This window comes from Lygodium microphyllum, chromosome 20, assembly GCF_053477565.2.
Source record: "Lygodium microphyllum isolate KBCC chromosome 20, Lygodium_microphyllum_v1.1.10, whole genome shotgun sequence".
Lineage (NCBI taxonomy): Eukaryota > Viridiplantae > Streptophyta > Polypodiopsida > Schizaeales > Lygodiaceae > Lygodium > Lygodium microphyllum.
Window position 1 is genome coordinate 73,940,424 of NC_141154.1, and position 22,145 is coordinate 73,962,568.

The 22,145-nt window shown below is 45.3% G+C and overlaps 1 protein-coding gene across 3 annotated transcripts in view; it reads right to left on the reverse strand.

The window, feature by feature from the left end:
* Window positions 1-3,929: 3,929 nt before the first annotated feature.
* The window catches only part of LOC148019020 (uncharacterized), a 113,460-nt gene continuing 95,244 nt past the window's right edge, over window positions 3,930-22,145 (reverse strand). For all 3 annotated transcript variants that reach the window (XM_087701550.1, XM_087701549.1, XM_087701551.1), the window contains 7 exons: window positions 21,321-21,404; window positions 21,072-21,230; window positions 20,541-20,624; window positions 20,077-20,214; window positions 17,865-17,983; window positions 17,591-17,778; window positions 3,930-4,797 (listed from right to left, as the gene is read on the reverse strand). In XM_087701550.1, coding sequence (XP_087557676.1) covers window positions 4,649-4,797; window positions 17,591-17,778; window positions 17,865-17,983; window positions 20,077-20,214; window positions 20,541-20,624; window positions 21,072-21,230; window positions 21,321-21,404 — 921 coding nt within the window. In that variant the 3' untranslated portion in view covers window positions 3,930-4,648. The remainder of the gene's footprint in view (window positions 4,798-17,590; window positions 17,779-17,864; window positions 17,984-20,076; window positions 20,215-20,540; window positions 20,625-21,071; window positions 21,231-21,320; window positions 21,405-22,145) is intronic.

Below are 22,145 nucleotides of genomic sequence, written 5' to 3' on the forward strand. Positions count from 1 at the left end.
GTGCACTGGTCTGTGTACTAGTGCATTGGTGGGAGACTAAGTTTGTACAATAATGAAATGTAGGTTAATCAATGGTAGTGTTCTAAGCTAGATGTAAGAACTAATATAGTGGATTATCTATGTTGTCAGCAAGAGCGAGAGAGAAAAAGGAGATAATTAGCAGATGGATAGACTTTTGTTTTCTTTACACTAGGGTGGTGTGTGCTAATGTATGTGTATGTGTGCACTGTGCACTATGCACTATGCATTGAGCAAGGGCTCGTGTAGAGGAGTGGTATAGAAGCAAGCTAATATCCTAACATGCTAAAGTATGTGCCATGCATGAGCTAGGTGGAGTCAGACATGTGCATTAATGGTTACTTGTGTGTGGGTGCACTAATGCACATGTGCACTAGTACATGTGCACCAATGTACATGCATTGTGTGGCAATGGGTACACTAGTACAATGTGTAGTGCACTACTGAATGATAAGGTGTGTATGCAATAGTGGGCTTGTGCACTGGGTGTAGGAAATGTAGTATCTACTTGTAGTGGATTATGTGCAATGCCTCACATGTAGTATACAAGGATGGAGTGCACTGTGGTGGGTTAGGATCCAATAATGCACTAGTTCACTGCACAATATATGTGGGTGTGTAGAGGTGCAATGCATTGGGGTGGCATGCACTGTAGTGGTTTAGTTCACATTTATCTGTACTAGGTTCTTTCCTACCCATCCACCCCCCTTTGTGAGCATGATGAGTGTGGATTAAGAGAAAAAAGAAAAGAGGAGACACATTGAGTACACTAATGTACATGTGCAAGGTTGTACATGTATGTGTATATTTGGCTAGATAAATTAATATGGTGTAATACAAGACTTAGTTTTCTAGTGGGTCCTAGTATGGGGTACCCTACATGTGTGTTATACACATGAATTGTGCACTGTATACTAGTCCATATGCACTCTACACTTATGTGGGCACATTCTGAGGCACCTCCTTCCCCTTCTCCCCCCTTGAAAATATAGCATTGTCAAGCAAAAGAGAGAATAAAGGAGGAGAGACCTAACTTTAAGTAAAATTTTACCTCTTAACCTCTCTTAGCCATTCCTCTTCTTGTCTATTGGTGTTGTAGGTATGGTAGGTGAAGCAAAAAAGATGTCAAAGAGAAAGAAAGGAAAAGAAGGGTACATGGGTTAATAGGGAAGATATTGGGGTAGTGGGAGAGGTAGATATGTAACAAATGATAGTGCCGGTGGTGAATAAAAGGATTATATTGCAACAGACAATGCATATGCTGATGAAGATGATATTTAGGCTTCCACAATTCCTAATGTTTGAAGAAAATGACTATATGGTTGAGGATAATGATGATGAAGGGCAGTAGGATGATGAAAATGAAGGTTGCAAGCAACCATGAATCAGGTGACAATGAACAAGGTAGCCAATGATTAGGTTGTTCATGATTGCAAGACAACAGGGCACAAACTTGTTAGTCATGATGAGGGTTTGTTGTCGCTCTTGCAAATGATGAAGATGCTAGAGATGGTTGTAGGTGATGATGCAATTTCCCAAGATTTGTAGAGGATGTTGATGCTAATTATGATGACAATGTCGATGATGATCATGATGATGAACTCCTAGGTAGCGTGCAGGCACCAATAGTAGGGTGGTGTGTTGTTGATGAATGTGACGATGATGGAGATTATAATGAGGATTATAATGGAGGTGTTGCTACTAATGATGATGATTGATGTATTGTTGAAGATTATGATGATCATGATGACAATGTTGTGCGGTAGCGTGTCAATAGTAGGGCAGCTTGTAGCAAGGTGGCATGGTAGAGTGGTGTGTTGTTGAGGATAGCCATGATAGGGCACATGTTTTGGTGGAAATGATGAAGATTATGAAGATGATTATGATGATGTAGATGTTTTTAATAGTCTTGGTAAAGATGACAATTAGGGTAGCTTGAACGGGGTACACAATAGATAAGCATGGAGTAGCAGATGATCATCTCTAGATAATAACAATGATGATTAAGAGTAGCTCTTTAAAAAACATGCAAATGATTTTAACATGATCCTTTGTGGAAGGAAAATCATCAACAGATAACATTCACAGTTTCTTCTCAATGGAGATGTAGTGGGCAAAGGTCTCAAGTTGACAAAGATAAGACAACTTTGTCCAAACCTCTGTTGCAATTTGAATATTGCTAACATGTAGGTTAACAGAGTCGTGGCAACTCATGAAGAGTAAAGACTAGTCTCCAAAGTTGAGGCGGGTCAATAGTAGAACCAATACAAGTATCCTCGGCTGGATGCAAAATGGGGATAGTAACAAAAGCCGATAGATAAAAGTTATCTACTATACACTCCACTTTGCAAGACTAAAGGGAGTATTTTAGTGCCATCCAGATGATCCTTCAGGGGAAATATGGGAAAAACATGCATTTTCATAGTTTTCAGCCTTGCCTCTCCACATGGGGATATCCATCATCCAAGAAAATTGTAGGGACTTCACACAATTGCACACGGCATTCTAGCAGTTCTTTGCACTTTCATCTCTTAGTACTCACCTCGATGTAGTGGGACATTAAGTCCCAAGTTAAGAGTCTCATACACTATTTCCTAGGCATTGCAAGGTACTGAGTACCATTTAAATAGCAAAATACACGCTTTACTATCTACCAAGGCTTGGTGCTTGGCCTATGCATAAACTTGCTCATCCTTGAGATTACAAAATGAATTTCATGCCTCGCAATGCATACATAAATCAACCAACCAACAGCCTACTAATAGAGAAAGATATGAAAGCTATTAAGATGAGCTCCTCATGACTAGTGAATATGGTGAAGCCGTAGTGGATAGTTGACTCACATAGAGGCACCCAAGACGGGGTTCACTAGTGCTACTAGTGGCGATGCTTGGAAACCCCATAGCAATGTTTGTCATTGTGTGAGGTAGCCACTTGGGGTGGAGAGGCACATGCAAGATTCTCGTCCACCACGCAGAGACTAGTCTTGTGTGTATTTTCATGGCAAGCCTCCTATTGGCAATTGATTATCCAAAGCGGCCATCCACTTTGAGGCTAAGATGCAAGATATAATCATCATCATAAAGTCTCAATGGTGATGTTCAGATTGGTGCTTATCTGGGTATCGAGCAGTACGCCTTGGTGTCAAGATCAAATGTGTGGGAGCTCATTGGAAACCTCACAAGGTGGTGCGCTGGAGGGCCTACTGCTAACTGCTCTTCACGACTTCAGCAGTGTCCTTCAGCATCTGCCACCTTGGGAGAGTTCTGGCCGTCCATTATTCACTCCCTTTGTGGGCATTGGGAGTCGCTACGAGAGGAATTGGCATCAGCAAGAGCTGTGGCACCTGTTTCTTCACACATGGGAACCGGCACATTGGCTTCTTTCTAATTCCCTCCAGACAACCCTAAGAGGCTTTGTACCCATGTGATGTGGACATTTAGCTCTAGGTCTGCTGTTGAGACCTTGTACTTCTCTGATGTTTCTTGAGTAATACAATTAGCCATATTTCATTTTGTTTTAGAAGAACATACCCCTAAGTTGTGGTTCCACTCTTGACAAGATCATTGCATGTTGGTCAGCATCTCACTCCATGTGTGGGTGCCCCCACCATGCATGCAAAAGACCACCATTCATGCATCCTTCATGAAACAGACCTGGCCTAGGGTCACCTGGCCAATTGTCTCCATAACAGATCACAATAGGCTTTTCCTAATTTATACAGGTCACACTCATTTTAGCTTCTAGTTCATGCTTTGACCACATACTAGATATTCTTTCAGCTGTTTTAACTCTTTATTCTAACTGAAAGTTTCTCAGCCTTTTGCTCTTGTTCATTCATACGCGACAAGCTAATGCCTGTAAATTTCCTCTTTTTGTTCATTCATGTGTAGCAGAATTGCAGAAAAATAAGAGTAAACTGGAAGAGCACTTCAATAAATGATTAAAGAGAGATGATACTTTACAGAACATTCCAGAGCCGGAACAGTTTTCGACGCATATTGAATTACAATGCTCAGAGCCAATCGAGATGCATGAAAGTTCTTTAACTAAACTGATACACACCACCATCAGAGCTTTCAAGGAACACCGTAGCTGCCAGCCTGCCTGTCTAAAACTACTGTCATGTTCCTTAAACAACTGCTCATGATCACTGTCCAGTTGCAGCATGCACAATATTTGAATAGCCAGGGATCATTGCTGCTTTTCAGGAATAGTCCAGAGGTTCTCTTACAAGGTGGATAACTAAGATAGGGAGGAAGAAAACATCCTTCAATAGAGCTACTTGTCTGACTTCAAGGGAAGGTCAAGGTTTTCATGGACTCAAATGGGCCTTTGCAAGATTCACTCCATAGCAGGGCTGGATATAATGCAAGGACTGAGAAGATAGGAATCTCTTTGATGATACATGTACAGAAAGGGGATAGCTGACACACTTGTGAAAAGCAGTTTCATTCAGCCATATATTTACACGATACACTTAGCAGTACCCAGTTGTCCCTGTTGTAGCTTTGCAAGACTGGAAAATGACCACATTGTGAGCTGAAGCAATATTCCAAAATCTGATCAGTGAATGCTCAAAGTCTCCCATTGGAGGAGTTGGTGGAGGAGTCGGCATCTTTTCAAAAGATTAACTACTCTTGTGTGACTTCTTCACTGCAGCTTGACGCCCCTTGCTGACTTGTGTAGGTGGCGGTCTTTTTATTCTTCGCATGGTGGAAACTTTTAGTTTGGCAGACTTGGCATTATCATCAGTGCCAGTTGATACATCGCTTGCATCTGCACAACAACAGTTCACATGACTACGAGCTTGCTATATTTTTAGATGAGGACAACTGTAAGACACCAAACAACAAAGCAAATGCACTACATGGTCAAGAAAGTAAACATCAGATGAAAGCAGATGATGCACATCAATGATACCTAAGATAACAAAAGGCAACTTTTCAGTATTCTCACAGAAAATTCGCCAAGCACTTGACAACCTCTCAAACTAGCTTGAAGAATAACTTGCTACATACAATCAGAAACTTGCTTATGCTGGAGGGAATTCTACTTGAAATGCGATGGAAAAAGGCCCAGCAAAGCCTCTGCCATCTAATGCAACTTTTCAGTAGGAAGAAAAAGCCGCTTTCCACACAAATGGCCCAAATAAACCCAAGTACCAGTATTTAGCTGAGAGTGATATGCATACCTTGACTTTGATGAATGCAAATAGGCCCACAATTCTTGTTTTAAGTATGAAGCCCACATGCTTGTCACTCCAGAAAATAAGGACTAGGCAAAGATGTGTAATTGAGATATGTCAAATTGTACCTTGATGATTCAGCCTCACCACTGGGGGTTGTGAAATAGGGCAAGGACCAGAAATCATTGCCTTTTAAGTTTCAATAGAAGTAACCAGTGGCACAATTTGAACAATTGCCATAGGAATTGGGAGCCAATATTAGTTGAGCGCTTGGGGTTCAGCTATGATGGGTGATATACCTCATGGTGCTCATAAATGTGGATGTGGGTGTGGGTGTGTGTATACACACATCGTGTGCACACACTGTTTTTCTGCCCTGTGAGCCTGCAGAAACCCCGTGTGCCTAGGGTTTCAGCCCTGCACGACTGCTGTTTCCTGCACACTGGTCCTGCCTGTCTGCCCCCGTGGACTGCTGCCCTGCCTCTTTCTGAAGGCTGCCTTACCTGTGTGGACAGCCGCCCTGTCATCCTGCCCATTTGTGCAGCCTGCCTTGCCTGTTCTTGGAGACTGCTCACTGCACACAGACAGTTTCTTCATCGTCTGCCCCTGAGCGCACACTTAAGGAACTCCGCAAGCCTGCTTTGCCTGCTGCGTGCAGGGGTAAGGCAGCCTGTGGAAGACTGTTGAAAATGAATTGACAGCCCTGTTCTTTCATGACGGGCCTGAACCAGGATGCTATGGATGGGTAGAGGCCCGGGTCCCGACATGGACATGGAAGAAGATGCACTAGAAGAAGACATGGTGATTTGCAGTGATGAGATGCCATCATTCCACCCTGATTTTTAGCCATCTGTCAAATGCAGCAAGCATCTCCACGAGGACCCTACTGGTGTTCCAGAGGCCCCTGACCCGAGTGATCCACCATCTCCCTCGTACACTCAAGTGGCTTCCGCTTCATAGGATATATAGTAACCAAATTATGAACAGCTGCTTGAGTTTGCAAATACCCTCTTGGAAGAATATGTTAAGCATAACCATCAAGCTATCCCTATCTGTGCAGAGAAGATTCTGGATACACAAGTGCCCACTCAATAAGATTCTTTTCTTCACGGGTCGGATTCCTGTGCTTACTAGGGTCTGACCTCCATTCTTCAGATTGACTGTGTGGAGGAGATCTTTGCTAGTTCACATGGATTTTATGAGGTTGTGCTTCTCTCTGTTTCGCCCTGGATTTCCTCCTCCAAAAACAGCCCCTCTTCTTTGAGAAATAGTTGGTGCATATTGTCCCATGGCATACATTGCTAGAATTTCAATGTTTGCTGAAGCACCAATGTTGCCAGGTGGTGAGACACATAGTCTCTTCTATTGAAGTTTGATGTTATTTTGTCGAGACTCCATGTATCCACAAGATTGGGTTTTTTGCAAACCCAAATTGATAGACTTTGTGCAACCACAAGTGTTGATTATTTTTCACTTTTTGCACTTTTGGGGCTGCTGACATAATTGGACTATCTGGAATGTGTTCATTTTTTATTCTCATTCTAGAGTGTACAATCATATTGGTTGCTTGAGAGGTATCCTACACTACTAGTTTAGCACCATACAACTTGCAAGCCTCATTTCTAGGGATGATTCAACTTCTTGGCATGTTGTGGTCTCTTGAATCTCTTTGCCATACATATGGCTCTTTTGTTACTCATGTGAACTCGTACCTTTTTCGTAATTAATACAATTACCTTTTATGAAAAAAAAAAAGATTATCGTATCTAGGCGGCCATAATGGTCTATGAGACCATCACTAATACAACTAGTATCATCATCTCTCATCGGAGAAGAAAACAGAATTATGTCTAGGTCTACATGATATTTTGAAATGGAAAATGAAAAATATGGAAAACTGAAAAACTGAAAAGAGTATAGAGTATCTCCCTCTCAATGTATGGAATCCTCCAAGACTTTGCAAGCTACCTCCAATTGAGTCATCGTCGTAATCTTCGTCTGTAACGAGCAATCATGATGTGAATGTGTCGCATATAAGCATGCCTATGTTGTCAAGCACGTACCCTAGGGTGTTGTGCTCTGCATAATGTTGTAGCTTTGTCTATTGTGATGCCACCTGATGATGTCTCTCAATGGCCGTCAGTAGAAGATGTAGTGTCTAAGGTGGCAGTGGCCAAGGGGTCAGCTATATTGAAAAAGTCTATAACTACTCTCTTGAGGGCCACGGAAGAGTTCCGAGCTCACAAGGATCCACACTCAACCATCTTGGAACACGGCGCCACAGGGGCAACACGGTTCATAACCCACCTTTCCTCATAAGAAGTCATGGCGACTCAAACTCGGAACAGGGGGCTCGGCTGCCTCGCTCAAAATGAGAACCCTGCATGCCGGGAGGCTAAAACGATGGTTGCTCCACGAGGCACGGCCTACATGGAGGAGGTGGGGAGACATGGGTTGCCCAAGCCTCACACTCCCTTCCCTCATACAGTCCCGTAACAATGCTACTCTGCACCGTTGGAGCTCCAATAAGAAAAGGCCTAGACATCTTTGGTCCTCCTAGTCCATCACCTGTCTCAATGGTCCAAAACCCTCCTTAAAGAGGCAATGGTAGCAGCCTCGGATATCATAGTATACAATGCATCTACAAATGTAGTGTTCCTCTGTCTCTAGCTCCCATCCACAAAGCTGACACATCCTCTCATTTGCTACAACATGGCTCCATCAACCTATCTCAATCATCAGCTAATGTAATGACATGCGGATCTGTCCAATAGCAACTCGAAGCCCATGAGAAAGTTGAGCATCCGTATATCTCGGCCTCACTATGAAACCATCGTGGGAAAGTTGCAAGAAGTGACACTAGTATTATGCCATCTTTGTGCCTAATCTGAACGGCTAAGACTCAAAGTGTGACATTCAAGGCTGTAATTGAACGGTGGCAATCTGTCTATATTCATGCCATGCAAGTTCAGCCATGTGCTCATATTTTGTTTTTTAACACTGTCTATCTCCCTCTGCTGCAAGCTGTCTTCAAGACTCTAGAGCTAGCCTAGGGTATCGGTCTTTGGAGAGTTGCCATATCCTCTGGAGGAAGGTGATTGCTTGGAATAGTGCCTCCACTACCATGGGTGCTGCATCCAAACTTTGCTCAAATGATCTCTTGTGGTACTAAGGCTTTCGCCCTTATCATGCATGCTATCGTCATAACCAGCAGTCTCTCCATATATTCCCAGGCATCATAATGTTGTGCTTCAGGCCCGTTACAGTCCATGAGAGGCACCCATCTAGTATGATAAAGGCTTGGGCCCCAAATGGCTGCTCCATAGAGTAGTGTGGTCATAACTAAAGTGTCAAAGAGCCACAATTTGGTACGGGGCTCCTGGAATTGCATGTGTGTACACTGTCACTCTAGAGTGCTCAAAGCTACATATGCCCGTGCAAGTCTAGCCTCTGAAGTCTTAGAGACTAATCCACTCCCTACCAACATGCTACTTGCCCGCCATCGTGCCTCCCCCCTCCTCTGGCCGCCATCGTGCCCCCCCCCTCCTAGCCGCCATTGCGCCTCCCTCCTACCGTGTGGCCGACATCACGCTCCCCCTTCCTCCCAGCAACCATCCCCCCCCCCCCCCCCCCCCCCCCCCCCCCCCCCCTTCCTTGGCCTCCTCTCGACAGCCATCGCACCCCCCCTCTTTTCTGCCCACCATTATGCCTTCCTCCTCCTACCTCCGCCTTGGTGCCTCCCCCCCTGGAGCCTTGCTGGCAGCCAGGAAATCCCTGCGCAGCCCATGCTTGGAACTTCCCCCCCAAACCCCCACGCTGCCCCCCACATCCCTCGCCTTGTGGCTCAGCCCGTCAGGCCCCCACCTGCGGGTCCAAGCCATCGGTGGAGTCCAGCACTTTACCCACTGCTGGAAACAGATGAAAAAACCCCCACCCCCACGCTGCCCCCCACATCCCTCGCCTTGCACGCTGCCCCCCAGTCGAACACCTTGCATGTCGTCCTCTCTGAGGAATAGCTCTTAGCCGTCCGTGCCACAAAGCTGGAGCTAAAAGAAACAACGACCTTTGGTCAAGTAGTAGGACACTCCCCATCCAGGGCCCAGCTTAAGGACTTGGCTTCACTCCATGCTATGCATCGGCACAGCGCAGATCATGGAGGCAGTTCTAATGGGTCAAGGGATCTTCATGGTACGACTCACCTCGGCAGACGCAGCGCGTGAGCTACTGGCTAGTTCACCCTATGCTTCCACGAAGGGTGTCATCTACATGGTCCGCTGGTATAGTGGCTTCACAGTGGAGGCATTCGTGCTCCACAACAAGTTCCTTAGACACCCGGTCACCCTACTCTTTTCCGGACTGGCGATAGAGTATCGCTAGTTAGTGGAGGACTTTGGACAGCTCTTTGGCATTGCCCTTTCCACCTCTTTCACGGACATAGTGACAATCGCAAGAGTCCCAAAGGTATGGGTAGCAGTGAAAGAGACAAAGAATATACCACAGTTTCTAGAAATCCAGGTAGGCGGACACTCTTTTAGGCAGCAGGTCATTGTGACTGGGCAATAGAGTGCACGTTTTTCGGAGCCAAGGTGGCCTCACTGACAGGCCCACGGGTGGATGCGGATGGCTTTATGCGGGTCCCGAGACGACATAGAGGGAGACGGCGAGGGGGCCGTAGACAGCCCCTCACACTCAGCTACAGCACCAAGGTGCAGGAGGGCAAGTCAAGGAGTGGCAATGTCCATCTACTAGCACCACCAGATGGACCAAGCTGCACTTTCTTCCTTCAGACCTCTCACACAGGAGACTGGACGATGACTCAGATAGAGGAGGTGAAGAGTCAGGCGGAAGACTACATATCCCACTGGATGGGAGAAGGGGGATTGACACTTTTTTCCCAACAGTGGCTAGGTTGCATGATGGATATCAACTAGTGGGTTGGGGCTGAGGTCCCACATCTGAAAATTATCTTTCGAGCTCCCCCGCAGTGGAGAACTCCGATGGATGTGATCGAGTGGCCCCTGGCACTAGGGGCCCGTTTCTACCAGTGCACAGAGTCCCACCTCTTAGCCTGTTGACTAATAGACGCCCTGGTGGTACCACTAGGCACATCCATTACCCCCATGGTCCGCCAGAGGGCTACCATGGGGGAATGGAGTTCACCGTCCAAGCCAGTAGCGAAGCTGATCCACATGCCTCATAGCTCTTCTTCTTCCTCAGTAGCTTCTACACCGAACAGAAACTTGTTCTATCAGTCAAAGGTTTCCCTATGAGGTTACATCTTGCATCCTCAGATGTGAATAACCTCCACTATAGTGGAGCACGCGGTTCTAAGAAGTTGATTGTTCAGTAAGAGCTGCAGTCTACCCTTGCCGGACGGATCGACATCTTATTGTTATAAGAGCACAAGCTCACTCCCGCCCAAGCCCAGTGGGTAGGGAAGTTACTCCCAAGGAGTTCACACACTTACTGGGAGCACTCCATTGGTGCCCACGGCAGGAGTGGAGGAGTATGCACCTCAATTGGCCCAAGCCACACCGCCTGTGTACGGGACCATCGGACGATTGTGGCAGGGAGGGTTCTATGGATCAGATTGGATATTGGGGACTCGTGCCTTGGATTCCTCAATGTCTATGCCCCTATTGAGGTCAGGGCACGCAACAGGTTCTGGGTGGAGATTCAAGCAGGACTTCCAGAGGTGGACTCCTAGATTATTGGAGGAGACTTCAACAACCTGGAGGCCTTAGAGGACCAGCAAGGCAGAGGCAGAAACTACCAGGGCATGGCTGGGGTGGAGCAAGAGGCATAGGAGGTCTTCCTACTAGTAGTGGGAGCACGCGATGCTTGGAGAGACCCAGCTTTCCATAGGAGGGAAAGGTCGTTGGACTTCTTGTGGGGATACAAGCGGCTCGACGGAGTCTTGCTGGAGCGGTTGGACAGGTTCTATATGGGAAAGTGGGGATGCTCTCGTGGAGACCAGATAGGGCAATTGGCTGGCACAACTTTGTCCGATCACTGCCCAGTCCTCTTGACACTTGATTCCCTAGCATCTTCCCTAGACACATGATCTTGTCGGATCCCTGACTCCATCTACATGAGGGAGGAGGTGAAGAGATAGATTGAGCAGATTTGGACTAGGGAGTGGGGCAGGAGGGACCAAATCGCAAAGGAGGTTGCAAAGGTCCTAGCCGAGTCAAGCAATATTTGCTAGAAGGCAGCCCTATAGGCCACACAACAAAGCTGGGAGGAGAGAGCACTCCTGCAAGACCTAGCAGCCACGCAAAGATTACTACAGGAGACACCAGAAGATCCCATCCTCCACGCACAGGAGGTGCACGCACAAGCAACCATTGCCGGCCTAGAGGACAGGTGCTCGGAGTTCTCATTCTGCACCTCAGCAACCTTCTGGGCGTGGAAGGGGGACACGATGTGCAGGGAGTTTTTTCAAGTACATCAGCCCGCACCTAGGAGACCAGATACGCAGCCTTCGGGATCAGTATGGAAGGATTTGCTCTAGCCCAAATGGAGTGATGGAGATTGCCACTGACTACTATAGACGCCTTTTCCAGCAGGAGACAACCTCAGCCAGAGGACAGCAATGCAGACAGTAGGTCTGGGATCACATCCCGTCCCTAGTCACAGAGGAGATGGGAAGCTCCCTCCTAGATCCCTTCACAGAGAAGGAATTAGAGGAATTAGAGGAGGCTTTTCACACACAGGATGGGCAGAAATGCCCGGGAGAGGATGGCCTCTCTAAGTCCTTCACCACCTACAGGGAGGTAGTGAAGGACCCCATACTGTTGGCTTTCCAGGAGATTTTTAGCTCAGGATGGATGCGAGGGAGTCTATCAGCAGGCCTTATCAGTCTCCTCCCCAAAGGTGGAGACTGGTTGGAGCTATCCTAGTGGACACCGATCACCCTGTTGTTAGTAGCCTATAAGGCACTGGCAAAGATGATTGGTAGGCGACTCCGCCCTATGTTTCCAGACATTATTCATGACACAAATAGGCTTTGTCCAGGATAGGAGCATCTTAGACAATGTCTTTATCGTCTTTGAGACGACAGAGTGGGCCCAACACAGTGGTTAGGGATTGGTTGTACTACTCCCGGATTTCTAGAAAGCCTATGATAGGGTGGACAAGGACTCCTTGGAGGGCACCATGGTGAGGTTGGGCTTCCCCCAAGCATGGATCCGTGGGGTCTCCACACTTTACAGATTGGCTACCAGTAAGGTTCTCATAGGTGTGGCAAGCACGGGGAGGAGTTTCGGCTGGAGAGATCGGTACAGTAGGGCCGCCCACTGGCCCCATATCTGTCCTACTCTTTGCAGAGGCGATGTCTCACTTCCTCAGATCACGTGTGAGCGGGTTACACAGCCTCCGACTTCTGGTGAGAGAGGAGACGGAGCTGTTAGACTGAGAATATACAGATGATACAACACTTTACATAGAGGACGATGAGTTGATGTTGGAGAGAGTGAGACTAGCTCTCCAGGTATTCTGTACTACAGCGGGAGCGAAAATCAATTGGCAGAAGTTAGTTGGTCTCCTTACAAACTCGGACTCTAGTACAGAGTGGGGAGTCCACTTGGGATTTAGATGGGTGCACAGAGGACAAACCGTTCGTTACTTGGGGTTCCAAGTGGGACTTGACATCACTCTCGCCCAGTAGTTTCTTCCAATCCTCGACTCTATTCGGAGGAAGTTGACCTACTGGAGTATTGCTCACCTTTCCGTACCAGCGGGCCGAGCCCTGGTGGTCAACCAAGTCCTCCTAGCGACGGCTTGTTACATCACCTCGTGTCGGTGCTTCTCCTCATCCTGTGTGTCTTAGCTTTGCCGCCTAGTGCGGAATTTCCTTTGGGCCGGGTCAGACGGTTCCAAGGACTCTTGGGCCAAGGTGGCATGGGTGGCCATCATCTGACACAGTCAAAGAGTGGGCTTGGGATCATTGACCCAAAGTATCAGAGTCTGGCCCTTTTGGGCAAGCTATTAGTCCGCAGCCTCACACCAGGAGGGTAGACCTGGAAGGTCCTACTACAGGAGGGTCTCTAGGAGTGTTGATTGAGGCTTGGCGGGAATTGGAGACCGTCCTTGAGATGGATCTTCATGATGGCCCAAATCACGCCCCCTAGACCCCCCTTCCTACGCAGCTTACTTCGTGTGTGGCAGGGCCTTCGTAAGGCCCTAATTCAAAACCACCCAGGCTCCCAGGAGGAGATAGACCGCCAGCTAGTGATCTGGAACCCCCAAGTCACAGATCAAGAGGGGGTACAGATTGGCGAGCACCCCCACATCTAGTGGCCTAGTTGGGAGACCGGCCTGCTGGCCTGCAACATCAGGATATGGAGGAAGGTGTACATGATGGCAGACGAGGAGGTGCTGCAATGGGTATCAAGTTGCCAGAGAGGAGTTGAGAAGAAGGGAGATTGACGCAGCAATACCTTAGGAGTGGCTTAGTCCCCCCGATACGAGAGCCGATAGAGCTCGGGGAGGTATGGGCCGCTAAGTTTTTACTGATAGGTATCCCCCTAACCGTGGTAGGTAGAGTGGGTGGCAATCCACATGGGACTTTCTTCACCATGTAGGAGGGGGGGCGTTTGTCCCTTGACAAAGGGTAGCAGGATGAGAGGATAGCTGTTCTTTTGTGGAGGAGGATTCGGGTGGTTGGCCTTCAAGGGAAGACAAAGTGCATCCTCCGTCGTATAGCACCCAACCTTGGATGTATCTCATGGGGAGCTTTATACTGGCAAGCAGTCAGCCATGGCAATCACCTTCTGTATGAGACTAGGATGCAGGATACGATATTTCTTATTGAGATTGGGTCATATATAGTGGTCGGCTTGGAGGCTCTACCCATCCGCCAAGTACCGGAGTCCACAGTAGACCGCTCTGAGGTATAGGAGATCGTAAGGAGTCTCATTGGATGGCATATCTGGAAGGCGTGGTATTAGGAGGTTTTTGGCGGAGAGAGACTTTCTGTACAGGCGACTTTGGCAAAGCTTTGGACCTCTGTTATCCACTCCCTTCGCGGCCGATGAGACCAGGTGCAAGGCGAGTCTCGATCTCGTGAAGAGTATAATTAGCCACACTTTATTTGCAAGTACCATGAGAGGCCCTCTTTCTAGACACAAGTAGAAGATAGGGTGAACAAAGAAATTCTTTCGCACTATAGGTCCTCGATACTCTAGACAAGAGCAGATGGATCCCTTGCCCAAGGGCCATAAGAGATTGATTAGGTGGCCATAGATTATTGCACTGCTTTGTTGGGCATGACGAGGAGGCCTCTAGGATTGGAGAGGGATAGAGAGATTGTGTGGCACAGTACTAGGAGAGTGGTCACAGAGAGCATGGAGATGCATTTGATGGCCCCATTCTCCGAGGAGGAGAATTGAGATTGCCAAGGCCTTGCTAGCACTACCATTAGGGAAGTGCCCAAGGGATGATGGATTGGACAAAGCTTTCTTCCTCACCTATTTGGGATGTGATCAGCATAGGACTCTTAGTAGCATTTCAAGAGATCATGATATTAGGAGATATGTCGGAAAGGATGTCAGAGGGATTGATTCACCTCACCCAAAGGGCACTAGAGACAGACTAGAGATCACCTAGTGGAAACCAATTACTTTTCTCCGAATAGCATATAAAATTCTCACCAAAATGATCACAGCCTCAACTATCTTTCTTGATGCCAGACCTCATTCACCCTACCCAGACTGGTTTTGTTCAGGAGCACAGCATCCTTGACAATATTTTCACCTCCTAGGAATCCACAGCTCTTGCACAATTCAAGGGACAAAATCTCAGTTTTTTGCTTCTCAATTTCGAGAAGGCCCAAGATAGAGTTGATTGGGAGTTTCTAGAGGGCACCATATTGAGGATGGGTTTCCCAGAGCAATGGATCAGAGGTGTATCAGCTCCATATTTAGCAACTCACAGCCAGGTCTTCATTGGTGGGGCCAAAGGTGCTAGATTTATTATTCAGACGTTAGTCAGAAAAGGATGTCCCCTTGCACCTCTTCTTTTCTTATTTGTTGCAAAGGCTATGAACTCCTTCCTGAGGGATAGGAATACATGTATTTGAGGCATCAAACTCCCCATTCCAGAGGTTGACGAGTTGCTGGATGTAGAGTTTACAGAAGACATGTCTCTTTACTTGGATGGGGATGAGGAGAATTTTAGGGCCTTTGTAGTTGCGATGGAGGTCTTCTATAGAGCTTCAGCAGCTCTTATTGATTGGCACAAATCCTATGGATTTTGGGTTTGTGATACTCGTCAGTAGATAGACTGGAAACCACTTGTAGGCATTGATATTTCTTCAGAGCAGCAGTTGGCACCCTTGTTACTTAGCATAAGACAAAAGCTACTATATTGGAGCATAGCAAGACTATCACTAGCAAGTAGGGTGGTAGTTGCAAATCATATTCAGTTAGCCACCATGTGGTACATAACTTCTTGTTGGGCCTTCTCTAGCTAATCCATTGGCCAAGTTAAGCGACTCAAAAGGAATTTCATTGCATTGATATTTCTTCAGAGCAGCAGCTGGCACCCTTGTTACTTAGCATAAGACAAAAGCTACTATATTGGAGCATAGCAAGACTATCACTAGCAAGTAGGGTGGTAGTTGCAAATCATATTCAGTTAGCCACCATGTGGTACATAACTTCTTGTTGGACCTTCTCTAGGTCATGCATTGGCCAAAATAAGCGACTCATCAGGAATTTCATTGTGTCAGGTGGGAATGGTAGCCATGCGCGGGCTAAGGTAGCTTGGGATGCTATCATCCAACCTAGATCAAGGGGTGGTTTAGGGGTTATTGACCCAGATAGTCAGAGTAGAGCATTGATGGTAAAGCTCATTGCGAGGGGCCTTCTTCTGCGCAAGGAGCCATGGAATAAGCTACTATTATGGAGATTACAGGCCATTGCTCCTTCTCATGGAGGACTGTGGCAGCCTAGCACACATTGGCTATTTCAGCATATCCAAGCTATAGGGCTTGGGAACAGTTTTGAGGTTAGATTTGCTGCATCTACTACACCAGCATGGAGATCAGTATTTACAGGACTTCATCAGATTGACCCAGCAAGTGTTGAAGAGAAGTAGAGGCAGCCACTTCAGCTACTCAAGATAGAGAGAGGCCACACCATTGGAGAGAGGACCCTCCTATCTTGGGGGAGGTTCTCTGCACAGGTGGCTTCTATAGTGGGGGAGTGGTTTGCCTTCTTGGAGCTACCTGCCCATGTACAGAGACAGAGACTTCAAGTTATCAAGGGGCCAAGAGTCATAATGGAGAGCATCACGGAGGTGGTACTCCTTGAATAGAGGAATGACACAGCGGTAAATTAGACATGGATAGGGCTCTTTACCAAAGGAGAGATCCTTCTTGCAGTTGTGGCCACCAATGAAGATAGTGTGTTTACTTTTTTCAATAGAGATGGATGGCAGACTTAGGCAAGAGAATCTGGATCAATTAGAGTTCACAAGATGCTCTCAACAAAGGATTAGAGCTGTGGCTCATTGTGATAGGACTTGGTACTTAGATCCAGACCCTCAAAATTGTATGGAAGATGGATGGAGACATTGGGCATATAGGAGGAGGCCACTACAGAGACTTTAGTGGGATCCTGGGAAGTGGGTATGGAGGATGGAAGGAGACATTGGACATATAGGAGGAGGCCACTACAGACACTTCATTGGGATCCTGGGAAGTGGGTATGGAGAGATCCATTTGTAGAGGCTCCTTAGGATGTGCCCTTCTTTGGCTATACCCCTAGGTTAGGGAGGAGGGTATAGATGAGCAGGATCAGGTGGTGCTACCTGCAATTGAGCATTGAACTATCCAGGGTATATTACAGCCTTTCCTAGCAGACTCTTGGAGGAGATTGGAGGACAGCTTTAGACCAAGAAAGATTTCACTTTCTTTGGTTACTAGCAGACAGGAGCTTAGTAGTTGGTACATGTATGGTAGAGACCCTATTCCATGCGCTAGATGTAGGAAGCATGAGGAGACTCAAAGGCATTACATATGGGATTTCCCACAGGCTTAGGAGGTTTGAAGGAGAGAGAATACAGGGCAGATCAGAGACTATGAGGAAGAGCAGAAATGCTTTTCTCAGGACATGGTGTTCTGGCACTTTTTTCCTCTTCCACACCCACATGGTCTGGCATTATAGACCTCCTGACTGGCTATTCACTCAAGCTTTGTAATAGACTTCCCCTTGTTACATAATTCTTGATCTGGAAGTCCCTTACAAGGCTGCTTTGTACCTGGGTTTTTTGATTTGGGGCACTTCGTTCTGAGGTGTGTTAATAGAATTTTTACTTTTCTCTAAAAAAAAGGAGTACAGATTTGCAACTGATAAATGGGGTCTACAGGAAAGACAGTACCTTTATCATTGCTCACAGCAGAGTTGCCTGCTGTTGTTGATAACTCATCCTCCTTTACTTGCGTGCTTGTGTTACCACACCCCCTCGTGTTTCCATATGTCCTTGTTGCACCAACTGTGACAATGCCAGCTTCAACCTCCTCCTCTGGCATTGAGCAAGAACCTTTGAGTGGAGGCATGTAGCAAAACCTGCCAACAATAATATAGGAACTGTTCAGCATACTGTCTTAATTACAAGAAAACTGTGTCAAGTTGAATCTGTAGTGGAGCACTACCATTCATCAGGTAGCTGACTGCTGTCAAACTGTGCGTCCAAAACCCTCCACTTAAGACATTTGTTACATTGAACCCAGTTATTGTCAGGAGTGTAAACTGCATTTTCAATCTTCTGGCCCTGCAATAAACGAAATACTCTTATAAGCCACAGAGCAATACCTAACCTCATCTATATGAAAACCATCAAAAGTAATCAAAATCAGCACAAAACTCTTCTCACTCAACAGATTTACAATGTAAACATGAATTTGAAGTAAGAACATCTGTAGATGAATTTGTTGCATATATACACAACATGATATCCTCAAGTGAAACGATGCTGTGAATGTTTCAACGCAGATTGCTCTGCATGCATAACATGACATGCAACTGGCTACTGTTATAGTCTCTTCTATGTGCCAATGAAAAAGTGCAATAAAGGAGCAGCAGCTGCTTCCAACATCAGAAAATACACCTGCAACTTGAATATAGGTATGTATAGGCTTCACCTAGTGGACAAAGTGGGTTTTGACTCCCCCACGAGGTTGCTGATTCAACAGTCAATGTTGGGAGCCTGCACCTTTTTCTAGGACTAAAAGGTGGTCAGTTTAACCAGATGAGCAGTAAAAAAGGAAGACATGAGACCAGAATGAGGGTGAACCCCTTCTATCTCACTTCTCTCCACCATCAGGCTGATCTTGGCCTCCTCAAATAGATCAGTTTTTTTCAAAGCCTCCTACATTTTGCAGTTTTTTACAATCAGTCCTTGAAGTTGCTCTACACAAGGTTTGACAAAAGAAGCCTTGGAGAGTGTATGCACTGTTGCTCTTGTATTACAAGTATCAAGGTCATATAAAAAATATTTCCACATCTTGGGTTAATCCTATAGCTTCAAGTGTCCAATGAATTTGAGCAGCTCATTTTCAGCCAAAACAAGATCCACAGAGCTTAAGTTACTCATGTGTGCACAACAGCTGGCCCACTTCTGGGGCTAGATGTATTGTATCACCATGATGTGCAGGTCCACACCTTTCCAGAACTGCTTGCAACAATGCAATGTCTCTGGAGTCGGTTTAGCGCTCAACTGAGTCTGAAATAAGATAGAAAAGAGCTTTGTATGGTCTCCTCCTTTGTAACAAGAATCAATCTGAGCCAGGGATACAAGCTAGTGTACACAAAATTGTCCAGGACGTGGAATCCAACTTAAGGACTAAGCTTGAGGTAAGGTATGATAAATGGTTTTCTTGCATTTCTGCATCCCCAGGTTCACCTTTCTTTTAGTAGTAGTTTTCTTTGCATTATGCTTTCCTACTTTCATACCATTCAACTCTTCTTCTCCAAGCGCTTCCTCTGTATGAAATTGTTTCATTGTGTGAATGCTTAAATTTGATTAGTGTCATCTAATCACCCAAGTCTCCAGGCTTTAAAATTTTTAATGAACTGCACAAAAAGTACATCCCAGAACATCACATGAATGACAGAAAGTGGGGGTGTTTCATAGTTCAGTTAAGAACCCTATCATCATTCAAAACATGCCAAATACCCTAAGAATTGGAGTGAAGGACCCATGCCTATGCAGAATGACTGTCAATCATGCCTCTATCAAACCTAGCTTGAGCTAACTATACAAGACAGATGGACTGCACAAAAAATACATGGTTGAGAAATGCATGCATGACAGAAAGCAAGGATGGTTTCATTATGAGTTATGGACCCTATCTTAATTTTAGAACACATCAAATATGACAAAAATTGAAGTCAAGGACCTATGCCCATAAAGGGATGCCTGTCAAACATGGCTCTCTCGAACTTTTAAGAACGCCAAGTGACTTGTGCTAACTAAGAAAATATATCCACCATATTTCAATACAAAATTTTCATAGGATATCCAGGAAGTGACCTCAAGATTCCTAAAGATGGTAAAATTGTGACTGTGTAAATACATACAGTTCTATTATTTTTTTCAATAGAGAAAACATTCAAGAGCTTTGTAATCTACATGTTACTTACACACCCACAATTATCATCCCTATGACCAATTTCTCACCACATTAAACAAATCATTTCTTCCCATAACTGGTTTATTAAATACCTAGACGAGGGGGGAAAAAAGATTCCTTTATTCTCACAATGCTCCACATGAGCATATACAACCTCAAAACATGTGGACTAAACTTCAGGACTTCAGAAACACTACAGAAAAGCTGTGAAATAGACTGGTCAGAAATTTACCAACTTTAGAGGATCAAATAAATCATCCCAGTATGTGTTCGTCATATTCCCAAGCCAGTCAACTAAATCCTGATATTCCTGACAATCTTGAAAACCTTGCTTATTGTTAAGGACTGCAACACTCCCATTTTCAACCCTCTGAAGGCACAGACAGGAACAGCAATTTTACAACCCTGAAGAGACAATATGGACTATCAAGTGTATGAATAACACTTCTATCATGTTTACACCTTGATAGAAACTGTAATAATGTGGACAATGTAAATATTGACTATTGTGTGTGGCTGGGTGGGGGGTGGGTTTTGCAGGGTATGTGGTGGTGCATGTGTGTGCTGTGTGTGCACATGCATAACACTTCAGTTATAGTTGCACCTCAATGTAAATTTAGAATTGTGTAAAAATAATTTGGAAACTGACCATGCAAGTACAATGATTCTAAAGGATGATTTTCAAGATAAGCTTACCATAATGTCAGTTACATCTATAACACCTATCACACCACGGCCCATATCTGCTGTGTGAACCATTCCTCCAACACGTTTATATGCCTGTTTTCCGAAAACAAGCAAATGTAAGTTGGAATACAACAATTCCTACTTAGGTTACGATTGAATGACTCATTCTGTTGCTGTATATCTTGCCTTAGATAGTCCAAAAACATACAGAATCTGATCTACAAACAGCTGTCATTAGTTTTAAAAAGAATGGAAGCTTCACTCCCAAGCTGCAGCTCTGGCTAGAAGCAGTAAGATGCACAATGAGATAGCTACTTGCGGTTCCTTTGGTTCTAATAAAAGAAGAGATAGCTGTAGTGAGACAACAGAATACACTGGACAAAGTTCCCAGTGTATGAAGTTTCTTTAGGTGGTCATTAATCCAATATAACTATGTATCATAATTTGTTATTAGCTAGTTATGAAAGGCCCATGAGTTGTTAGATGAAATGAGCTAGTTGGTACACAACAAATAATAAGCTATCATCCTTGGAAGGATACCTCAATCAATCGCCCATGCCAATAAAGGAAAACTCCACAGTTTCCACGCTCTCTCTCTGCTTGGCTAAGGCCTACGAAAAGTTCCACTTTCTTGCTAAGTAGAGTATCTTTAAAGACCCTGGTCTTTGTAAGAGATTTGTGCAGGCGGCGGGTTTCAACCTTTGAACAGCAATTTACCAGGATGATCAGTTAACTTCAAGTTTAATAACTAGGAAAGAAAAATAAATAAGCAGAAGTAGTGGTTGTCACCAGTGTTCCTTGCACATAAATCTTCATTCTAGGCTCCAGAAACATGACCTCTAGGTAGGCATGCAGGGAATAATCCAATGGAACCTGCTTTAAATAAAAATCTTAGGCATCTTGATACCTGACTATCATGTGATCTAAAAAATCATTAATATGCATAAAGCTTTTTATATGCACAAAACATGACATTGGAAACTTAATTCTTTATGCAAAATTCAGGATACCATATCAAACAATCATTTAAAAACAAAGTGAAAGCAAGGCAAATAATCTCTTCATGAAAGGCCAAAATATACCATAAGATTCAGTAATGCCAATGGTAGTTCTACAGCCAGCACCATGGTGCAAAATCCTAGAACATCCTATGGGCATCCAAGTCCAAGAAGGTGGGCTCCAAAACAAAAATTGTCAGCTACACATGGAGACGAAAATTGTAGACCGAAAATTTTGAGAGAGTCTACAGGGCATCAAGCACAGCACGTCCCAAGCTATCTTCTTATTAGAAAATCTAAGTTTTGTGCAAACATAGCCACAAAGGTAGCAATTAGAGACTACAAACTTGAGGGAGCTACTTCGTAGCCCAAGGAAAATGTCAACAGCCATCAAAGTGACCTTATGGAGACTACGCTGTTTGCTCAATGAATGGGAACTCAGTAGTAGTCTGACAACTTCACCAGCCACGATGCAAACTTTTCAAGTAACATCCAATCACAGATTTTTACAAAGGGGTCAATATGTAGGGTCAAATGTGATGTGAAGAACTGACCCCTTTTCTTGGACAAAAATTCATTCTGGATGGGTCATTTCATCACTTGGGCATGACTTCAG